This window comes from Sinocyclocheilus rhinocerous, unplaced genomic scaffold (genome assembly GCF_001515625.1).
Source record: "Sinocyclocheilus rhinocerous isolate Xijiao unplaced genomic scaffold, SAMN03320098_v1.1 scaffold106, whole genome shotgun sequence".
Classification (NCBI taxonomy): domain Eukaryota; kingdom Metazoa; phylum Chordata; class Actinopteri; order Cypriniformes; family Cyprinidae; genus Sinocyclocheilus; species Sinocyclocheilus rhinocerous.
Window position 1 is genome coordinate 654,543 of NW_015633181.1, and position 10,363 is coordinate 664,905.

At 36.0% G+C, this 10,363-nt stretch overlaps 3 protein-coding genes across 3 annotated transcripts in view; 2 read left to right on the top strand and 1 right to left on the bottom strand.

The window, feature by feature from the left end:
* The window catches only part of LOC107743398 (SUMO-specific isopeptidase USPL1-like), a 10,782-nt gene extending 6,812 nt beyond the window's left edge, over positions 1-3,970 (top strand). The window contains exon 7 of the mRNA XM_016556597.1: positions 2,493-3,970. Within this exon, the coding sequence (XP_016412083.1) occupies positions 2,493-3,775 (1,283 nt within the window). The 3' untranslated portion in view covers positions 3,776-3,970. The remainder of the gene's footprint in view (positions 1-2,492) is intronic.
* A 1,629-nt stretch (positions 3,971-5,599) lies between these two features.
* LOC107743481 (arachidonate 5-lipoxygenase-activating protein-like) lies at positions 5,600-8,450 on the top strand. Its single transcript, XM_016556702.1, has 5 exons — positions 5,600-6,241; positions 6,442-6,529; positions 7,206-7,276; positions 7,746-7,827; positions 8,190-8,450. Exons 1-5 carry the CDS (start codon positions 6,124-6,126, stop codon positions 8,350-8,352), a joined length of 522 nt encoding a protein of 173 aa, XP_016412188.1. The 5' UTR covers positions 5,600-6,123; the 3' UTR covers positions 8,353-8,450.
* Positions 8,451-8,524: 74 nt separating this feature from the next.
* Positions 8,525-10,363, bottom strand: part of LOC107743454 (uncharacterized) — a 7,872-nt gene continuing 6,033 nt past the window's right edge. The window contains exons 5-7 of the mRNA XM_016556676.1: positions 9,857-9,972; positions 9,553-9,723; positions 8,525-9,478 (exon numbers count right to left, since the gene is read on the bottom strand). Of these exons, the coding sequence (XP_016412162.1) occupies positions 9,353-9,478; positions 9,553-9,723; positions 9,857-9,972 (413 nt within the window). The 3' untranslated portion in view covers positions 8,525-9,352. The remainder of the gene's footprint in view (positions 9,479-9,552; positions 9,724-9,856; positions 9,973-10,363) is intronic.

A 10,363-nucleotide genomic window follows, 5' to 3' on the forward strand; every position in this document is an offset into this window, starting at 1 on the left:
GTATGTAATAAAATGTGTATTTCCATTACAGGTTTAGGTCTTAAATTTCATATAAGGTGGTATTAAAAAGGTCTTAAAAAGTCTTAAATGTAACTTGTTCAAGTCTGCAGAAACCTTGCACACAAGTTTGTTAAAAGCACACGTACATTACAAGAACACAGTCGGTTATGTTTGTGAAGGTAAACAGCTGGGAAAGAAAAATCACATGTTTATATTAGATCTGTGTATGAAGTGACAGCAGCGCAGTGGGTGGAAACGTGCAGATTAAGGGAGTGAAATTTGAGCGGCTCGTTTTTTTTCCACACTGTTCTAAAACAGGGGTAGGCAAGTTCGATCCTAGAGAGCTCGCAGTCCTGCAGAGTTCAGCTCCAACCCTGAAAAAAAAAAAAAAAACTCACCTACCTATAGCCTTAGTAATCCTGAATAGCCTGATTAGCTTGTTCAGGGGTGTTTGATTAGGGTTGGAGCTAAACTCTGCAGGACAGTCTTAGTAATCCTGAAGACATTGATTAGCTTGTTCAGGTGTGTTTGATTAGGGTTGGAGCTGAACTCTGCAGGACTGCGGCTCTCTAGGACCGTACTTGCCTACCCCTGTTCTAGAAAAAAAACTTACCCGGGGACCCGATTATAGCACTTAAACACGAAAAAAAAAGATTTTCATGATATGTCCCCTTCAAAATTTTTATTCAAGTTTTCACTAAAATATTAAACGGCAAAACTGTTTTCAACATTGATAAGAGGAGAAATGTTTCTTGAGCACCAAATCAGTTTATTAGAATGATTTCTGAAGGATCATGTGACACTGAAGTAGGGCTGAACGATTAATTGCATTTGCGATACGATATTATCGTGCATAGGTGGGTGGGGGCAAGAGAGAGACTCTCTGTACTTGTCATAGGCTATTTCATAACTATTTGGTGTTTTAACCCGCACGCGCGTGAGAGAGTGAGCCTATGGAAGCACCGCGAATCTAAATAATATACTTTCAAAAATACTGATAAACTAACATGTTAAATACAAAAATATTTAAAACGATTGATTTGTAAAATGTATTTACATTTAAATATAAATAAGTGTTGGGCGATATGGTCATTTTTCAAATCGTCATATCGCCAGTCCATGAGATAGACGATATTATCGTGGTTCATATATTTGGAGTAAATTTTAATTAAACGAATACATCAGTCATACAGCGCTCCGGACCGCGTGCCCAATGATGAGCCCGACGTACACCACCACAGAAGCAAGAATGAGATGCGTTCTAACATAACTGTGGCATTAAACTCTGTTAGTGAGGGCTCAGTTAAAATATTGCACATATATAGGCCGTTCAGATTACTTGTTAAAGTGCAACGTCTGCAAAATCAGTCAACTGTGATAAATCAAAAGTAGATTTATTTGAAAGACCAACAGTTTAACACTAAATATTGGACATAAACGAACACATTAAATATAAAGTATTTAAAACGGTTCATATATTTGGAGTAAATTTTAATTAAACGAATACATCAGTCATACAGCGCTCCGGACCGCGTGCCCAATGATGAGCCCGACGTACACCACCACAGAAGCAAGAATGAGATGCGTTCTAACATAACTGTGGCATTAAACTCTGTTAGTGAGGGCTCAGTTAAAATATTGCACATATATAGGCCGTTCAGATTACTTGTTAAAGTGCAACGAAATACCTTATATCAGCAGACGATATGTGTCTGTGTTTGTGGTTGGAAACTCCTTCACCGGCTACAGGATCCTCATTTGCGCGCGTGTGTGTGTGTGAAATACAGTGCTGAATGAAAAAGCGGGACAATTTGATAATAGCCGAATTATAATGGGCCGCCTAATAATAATAATAATAATTATTATTATTATTTTTTTTATTATTATTATTCGGCTATTATTATCAAATTGCCCTGCTATTTCACCTCAGCACCACACTTCAGATTAATACATTAATAGGAGAATGAGCCTAATATCGTCTTGACTATCGACAAAGACATCTGTTATCGTCGATATCTCTGACTATCGTCGATACACGATACTATCGGCACAACCCTAATTATTTATTTATTTATTTAAATATACATAATTTAATTAGTAAAAAATATTTTGTATTTTTTATCAAATAAATGCAGTCCTGGTGAATTCTTCTAGAGAATTCTTTCAGAAACATAAGTTTTACTTAACCCAAGCTTTTGAATGGTAGTGTATATAGTTGTTCTTCTGAATCCCATTAGCCAATTAATAATTTTAATGTTGCTAAAAACACCATATTTTTTCTGCTTAAACGTTACACTTCCGCATTGTTTTACTTGCATGTTACCAAAAATAAGCAAAAATACCACAAATTATCGACTAAAATTATCAACTGTTATTAAATAGATTTACAGCTAAATTTGCTAGTTATCTCCGATTACTTGCTCTGTAAAATGTTATTATTCAAATTTATACTTAATAGTGGTTCATTTACATGTTTGTGTTCTGTCTTTTAGGGTCATGGCTGGAACTCGATGATTTGAAATACCCTCACAGCATCACCCACAAGAGGTTTTCATTTCCTGCCAAAGAAATTCACATTGTTTTCTGGGAATCAGACTCCACTAAAGATGAAGTTTCAGAAGTTTGCGAATCGAATGTCGACGATAAGCACCCGTGCGAACTGTCAGACTCTGTGGCCAATGACACGTGTGTCATCAGCGCGCTCACCTTGGGAGACTCGATTACTGCCGGCACTCTGGATATATCCATCGGCAGCACCACTTTACTGGACACCTTTGAGGGTCTGTCACATACAGACATTGTGACCCTCACTCTGGTTGATGAGAACAAAGCCACTGAGGCTCTTCAGATTCCCCAGAGCCCAGCCATCGTCCCGGCTGCTCTCCCCAGTCTTCCTGTCGCATCTAGTTCATCTTGTATCTCCAAGTCCGTTTGTCAACCTTCAAACGCTCCAAAACCCCAAAGTTCTGGTTTGAAGGAAGGATCTTCGGTTTCCAATCCAGTTGTGCTGAGACCGTCAGTGGCTACACAAGTACATGCACCTTCACCGCTTGCGTCCTCATTACTTCAACGCCATCCTTCCTTCCAGTCGACACCAATAAGACGTCCTCCTCCTGCTCCAAAACCTATTCTGAAATGTGACAACGAAGCTCTGCCAGCAAAGCCAGCTGACATGTTTGGTGGCTTCAGAAGCATGAAATTGCCAAATTCAAGTGGCGTGAATCCTGCTGTAGCGCCTCAACACAAACCAATCACCCTTCCGTCTGTTAAGAAAAATCCAAGCCTTTTGGCAGACCAGCAGCCTATTACCACTACAGAATCCCTCAGACTGAAGCTACTGAAAAAGCTCAAGGCTAAGAAAAAGAAACTGGCCAAATTAAACCAGCTTTTGGGAAGTGCAGGAGAATCCGCACCGAAACCGGACAGCACGGCTCTCTCGTCGCCCTACTCTGTCACCTCTAGTACGTCGGCGTACGACAGTCCAGCGTATGACCAGTTCTTCGCTGAGCTTTTGTCTCCTGCAACGACCGTCAGTAACCTCTCACCTGACAGCACGGGGCTCCTAGAGATGTTGAACAACGGCCAGAATGTGGAAAAGACCGTTGGAAGCGCACCGCAAAATCCTTGTGTAGCAACTGTGGTTCCAGAAGCAACTTTAACCTACCCTTCCTCTCCTAATGACTCTGTATTGAATCTTGATGAATACATACAATCAGGGATGGACCAGACTGCAATTGAGAACACCGATTTTAATGGCTTAGATATATTTTTCTGATCATAAATAGCTTTTAGATTTTACAAAATTAAAGTTTGGTCTGATGTCAAAAGTTGTTCCTAAGAACTCTTCTTTGTTGTTTCATATTGGGAATGCAAGACTTTTGTTAGGAAAGCCTGTGGTACATCATCAGTTAAATGAATCCAGAGTTCATATTTTGTCTGATATACTTGAAGAATAAAGAATATTAAAGGGTGCAGAGTATGCGATGTTTGAAGAGCAAAGTATGCACAATGCATTTAAGGTTTGTACATCATTGTACAGTTGTTTAATAATTTTTTTGTTGTTGTGGTCTTTTTTTATGGTTATCACTGCATTTAAAGCAGTTCATATTAAATGGTCCCAAAAATTGAATATGTTGTGGTTACTGGCATTTAATTGAGTAAAACGCTTCACTTTCAAACTGATTATATATATACAGTGGGTACGGAAAGTATTCAGACCCCCTTAAATTTTTCACTCTTTGTTATATTTCCTACACTTTTTGTTGGATAGGAATGTTTTAAAAACAGTCATTTCTAACCAATAAAATATTTTAAAGCACTTGCACTTGATTATGAATTATAAGAGTACGAAAGTCTCTAATGCTTACCAAAGCTGCATATATTTGATAAAATACAGTAAAATTATTTGAATACCATTTATTTGAAATAGAGTTCTTTTAACATGTCTTTACTGTCAATTGATCAAATTAATGCATCTTCAATGAAAAAAAAAATACTGATTCAAACTTTTGAACAGTAGTGTAATTGGACATATGTATTTATCAGCAATTACATAAGCATTTCCATTCATTTTTATTCTAAACATTTCTCCAGGTTTTCCATGACACGTGAAATCTGTACATTGTAAACAACTATGTGCTATCATTTTGCACTTTAAATTTCATGATCACATTACCATTATAAGGGAGTAATAAGTGTTCATATTTTAACAATGTCTCCTTTTTTGGGTGCAGTAGTGCTTTTTGCTTATAGTGGAGTACTTGAGACAAAATATTAATATAGTTGGACCCAGAACGTATACATTGCCTTAATTAAAAATAAATTTTAATAATAATAATAATCATTATGATCAATATTACAATATTCAAGTAACCATGTCAGTCCATTTTTAACTGGGCATGGAAAATGTGAATGAAAAAAAAAATTTCAGTGAAAAGCTTCACTTTGTTCAGTTTTTGGTCTACTTAAAAAGGTCTTGAGTTTGGTTATTTTAAGAGTGTGAAAACAAGCAGTGGCCAAAAAAAGTAGTTAGACACTTGAGGCTTAAATAAAAATGTATGCATGTATTATCTTTATAACAAAGCATCAAAACAAATGGCATTTGTTTTAAAGAAATAATAGCACAAGCACATTGTTCAATTAAAACGTCTTACAAAAGTAAATTTGTTGGTTATCAAATTAAACAGATATATTGTTAAAAATAAGACAAATGTCTTGGCTACTTTCTGGCTGTCAAACTGCAGAACATGTTAATAAAATTTTGACATCTTAAAGTGTGACAAATACTTTGTGGGGCCACTGTAGGTAAGACTCAACTTACTGTCTGCTAATTTATTTAGCATATGATATATTGACAGCTGAAATATCACAGGTGACGTTCAGTTGTCTTGCTTTGTCAGCTTTTCTGTTTGAGTTATAGCAGTTATTCTGACCAGCATCAATTTTAAGTTTCAAGACCAAAACAGCGCAGCACCAATATCTCAAATAATTACTTTAATGACAAGTTATATACAATAACCAAATTCACCAGGCTTGTTTAACTACATGAAATGTACTCCTTATATTTAGTGTTTAAATATAAATGTGACAATACCATTTGGTCTGCTGGCTGGTTTAGAGTAGATGTCTTCGGTCCTGGATATAGAGGCCTCCTGAAAATGCACATCTTAGTTCCCCTATTTGACAAGCATTTCATGAGACGTAGACACTGCTAATGAGCTGATGAGTTGATTCAGGTGAGTCAGATTAAAGAGACACCCAAAATATGCAGTGTTTGATGACATCCACAACCCGTATATATAGAGTGGAAGACCAGCTGAAACCAGCTAAGACCAGCAAAACAAAACGGTTTCAGCCAGCAGAGGGCAGTCTTTCACTGCGAGACCGTCAACAGACCGTCGGTTTCAACTTCACATTCAGATGGTTAAACTTTAGTTTATCCTAAAATACCAACTGATAGGATGAGCTGTGCAACGGAAAATGCAGCTATATCAGGAACAGGGTTTCCACACTCACATATTTTCTTTCAAAAAGTACAAAATGTGCCATTTCATCATGAAGCAGAAGTGACCCTCCCATAAGGAAACGCATCAGTTTAGCGGTGGTGTTATCTGTGATGCTAAAATGATCAGACAGCAGTCTGAGACAGACCGGCAGTTCATACTAGAGAACATGTTTGTTGCCGTGATGGACAACATTTTCTTACTGGTGCTGGTCACACTTCTCAGCGTCGTTCAGAATGGTATGACATTTAGATTTTATTATTATTATTTTGGATACTTGAATGATGTTTATGCAGAAGGTGTATGCAAATTATCTTTGAACACACTGCTGTGTTTATACAACTACCAGGAATTAGTCCATAATGTAGCCTAAATATACATGGAAATGCATTAAAACTTACCATATATGTCCAATCTTTAATACATCCTTCTCCTCTAGTGTTCTTCGCCTTAAAGGTTGAGAAAGAATGCACCGGTCCACATTCTAAACCTCATTCTGCAGCTTTTGAGCGTTTGTCTTGTGCAAAGTGAGTAACATATTGATTCAAGTTTCAAATTAACAATTTTATAAGAGCTTTTTATATATATAGACAAATAATTAGTTTATGAAATAGTGTTGGTGTAGATTCTTTTGCATAACAGTTCGAAATTTTCCTGGAAACTAATTTCCTGATTTATTTACATACTGTTAATGTTGCAAAAGGGTTGCACTGGTCTGCGCATATTGATAGCCTATATCTGTACATTTAATTTTTCACTTATTTAAAGTTTCTTGAAGTCTACATTAAAGCAAATGGGCTAATTTTAAGTGAATTATGAATGTGGATTATTATATTCTCTATATATAGAATGTATAGAATATAATATGCAAAATAAACCAAACTTAACAGGATTATTTTCAGTTGCATATCTAGACTGTTGGATTCTGGTTTGCTAGTTTATCTTAGTTTAGATGCAATCATAAAAGTGTCATTAACCACCACCAGAGAGGAAGTAACTGCTCTTTCATAATATTTCGAAAAGCTACATGGAAGTTCTACAAGAAGAACTGACAGCACGTCTTTACATCAGTTTGGTCAAATGAAATTCAAGAGTTAGTTAGCAGATAAGAGTTAGCTTGTGAAACTGTATAAAAAGTTATTAATTAATAAAATGATCTGCTTCATAATGATTTATGTATTTACTGTTTTCTCACTATCTCAGTCGAAACTGCATGGACACGTACCCCACATTTCTGGCAGTACTGTGGTGTGCTGGTATCTGCCTCAGCCAAGGTACAATTCAATTCATCACATTCGTCATTTAAAAAAAAAAGTAATTTAAGTGATTGAATAAACACGTAATCAAGTTTATATATATATATATATATATATATATATATATATAAGTGAAAGTGCCTTTGTTATTTTCTGTGTTATTTTTAACTTTCACTACAATATAGTGATAGGATCAGACCAAAGAAAATACCCCTTTGTAATGTAGTAGAAATGGTTTGCATTTCCTGACTAGTAATTTATTTTATGAACCATGTGCAAATATTTGTCTACATAACTTAAGCTCTATTTTTGAATACCACTGAAATAGTAATTGAGTTGCTAAGGAACCGACGAATATATAATAAGAGTCAGCCCTAATAAAATCCCCCTACGTGAGAAAATTACCTGTACAATAACTTTCTTGGAAATGATCCTATATAATTTAAATAAGAACACTTTCAAAGTCATTAAACCATTTTTGTTACAGCTCCAGCTGCCTTTGCTGGCATTATCTACCTTGTGGTCCGGCAGAAGTACTTTGTTGGCTACTTGGGGCAGACTTGCCAGAGGTAAGATTTTTAAACGTACAAATCCATAACTGTGAACAAATAAGCCCTTTTGAACATCAAAAATGTTTTCTTGTGCTAAAGATGCATTAGAGTAAACTGACCTTAAAACTTCATGAAACACAAATGTGTGTTGTTATGCATTCCAACAGCATTAGATGTTGCCTAAAGTTAATCTCAATACAAAGGTTAGTCATTAAACTATTGCAAATGTATGATATGGTTACAACTTAAGTGATTACATCACTTAAAAGTTTCAACCCTGGATTTTGCTTTAAACAGACACATCAACCACATGTTGTAACCCAGCTGTGTTTTAAACACACCAGACTTGTTGACAGATATTCTGCTTGTATGTCTGACAGCACTCCCGGCTTCCTGTTCGGGAAACGCATCCTCTTCTTCCTGTCACTCATGTGTGTCGTGGGAATCATAAATCACCTGATGCTCAGCTACGGTGGCAGTGACTACAAAGAGTACATCCAGACCATCACCAAAGCAGCATCAACCCTTCTGCTCTTGCCCTGAACTGTTCCATACAGATTTAACAGCAGATGAAAGAGTAGTGCAAACACATCAGTGTAGATAAGATCTTTTGGTTAATGGTTTGTCAGTTAGTGAGAGGATGTGGCAAGAAAAGTGTGAAGCGTTCACAGTGATGATCACAAAGGCATTTCATTGCAAAATGATATGTACATTTTACAAATCAACAAAAGAAGATAAAAAAAAGGCTGTTTTTACCATTAATATCCCAGTATAAGGTATTTGAAGAAATGTTTTAAACGGGTCATATCATGCTTTAGTTTTTTTCCATCAAGGTCAACATGTAAGGTTAGTAAAGATTTGTCATAAAAAAAAGTTTAGTTTTCATAACCTATTTCACACCTCTCTGTGAACTTTAGATTTGAATGGTCAGTTTTTTATTACTGTGCCTTTAAAAGCGCCAAGTTCTGCTCACACACCAGATTGCAGGTTTCCTGTTGCGTGAAATATAGTCCAGCAAAATCCTCAGCCTCTTTGCAAAGTCTGCATTACATGACAGGATTACAAACTAATCAGTGCTGAAATGTCAGACTGAAATTATTAGGTATAGTATAACTAACTACACATTTCTATTGATTCTCTAGAAGTACATGCAGAGTGTAGGTGCTACACAGCACAAGAAATGTGTAAAACTAGAGTATAGCGTGATGTTTTACTCTGTGTGACATCAAAAGTTGCGAAATCATCTATTTGTTTGGCTTGATTTCAGTTATCCGAAAAGATCAAGGAAAATTTGATTCCTTATGATATGACCCATTTAAAGCAATGAATGGAACACATTCGGGCACTTTTGCATAAAGTGACCCATTTAAAAAAGTATTGTAACTATCTTGTGTTTGCTAGTTTACAATGTGAGGATGTAAATCTTTCTGCTTCAACAGAATTATAATTAAGATTAAATTCCAATGATCTCCATTTCTTTATGAATTTTTTAATTTGTATTACTGCTGACATAATAAAGGTTTATTTACAATAAAACAGTCCTTTAAGGTGTTTTAATGGTCTCCTCATCTGGGGCTTCAGTTTCCACAGACCGAAGCCTGTTTTCAGAAGATATTTGCGGTTTCACAGAACATTTTGGGTGTTGATCTCCTCTTCCATGGTAAGAGACCTGCAAGATCAGATATCCAGTCATATTCTCAATACTAGAACTCATCAGAGGCCTGCTCATTTATTAAAACACACCTTGAACTGTCGTTTGCTGAAGCCGAACCAGTCGGGAAAGTCAAAAAGGGCGTCAGAACGGTACTTGATGATGAAATGTGTGTCTTTCCAGATGGGTTTCACCTTTTTTCCATCAACAAGGATTTGAAAGCTCTCACCGACCCATCCCTGTAGTGCAGCACTAACATCAACCTTAACACACACACACACAAAATCATTTACTTTTAATTCATTTTTTACATTTCCAGAAAAAGGCCACTAAACTTGTAAAATCATAAATCATAAATCATTGAAAAACAGAAGTCTCCACTACAGAGAAACTCACATCAACTGTATAACTCTCTCCAGCAACAGATGAAATAGTCATGTCTAAGCCTCTCTCCATCTCCCATCTGATCATTGGATGACTGCCGTTGATCGCCACCACATAATATCCAAGAGCTATAGACAATAATAAGAAGGGTGAGGAGTTTGACTTTACAAATACAGCATGCAATGGTGTCAAAGTTTAATGATACCTTCCCTGTTGACACTGTGACACATAGCCATATTGCATTTCCTGTTATGATTAATTTTTACAACTGTAGTGCTTAGAAATAAGATTTGTAATCTTTTTTTAAAGAAGTCTCTTCTGCTCATCAAGGCTGCATTTATTTGATCAGAAACACAGAAAACAGTAATATTGTGAAATATTATTGCAATTTAAAATAAAGGTTTTCTATTTTAATATACTTTAAAATATACTTTATTCCTGTGATGCAAAGCTGAATTTTCAGCATCATTACTCCAGTCTTCAGTGTCACATGATCTTCAGAAATCATTCTAATATGCT

Bases quoted from the DNA above. Each gene is read 5' to 3' on its own strand.
- LOC107743481 (XM_016556702.1), top strand. From the start codon at position 6,124: ATGATCAGACAGCAGTCTGAGACAGACCGGCAGTTCATACTAGAGAAC. The intron at 6,242-6,441 runs GTATGACATTTA...CTTCTCCTCTAG, and splicing joins TCTCAGCGTCGTTCAGAATG to TGTTCTTCGCCTTAAAGGTT. The intron at 7,277-7,745 runs GTACAATTCAAT...TTTTTGTTACAG, and splicing joins TGGTATCTGCCTCAGCCAAG to CTCCAGCTGCCTTTGCTGGC.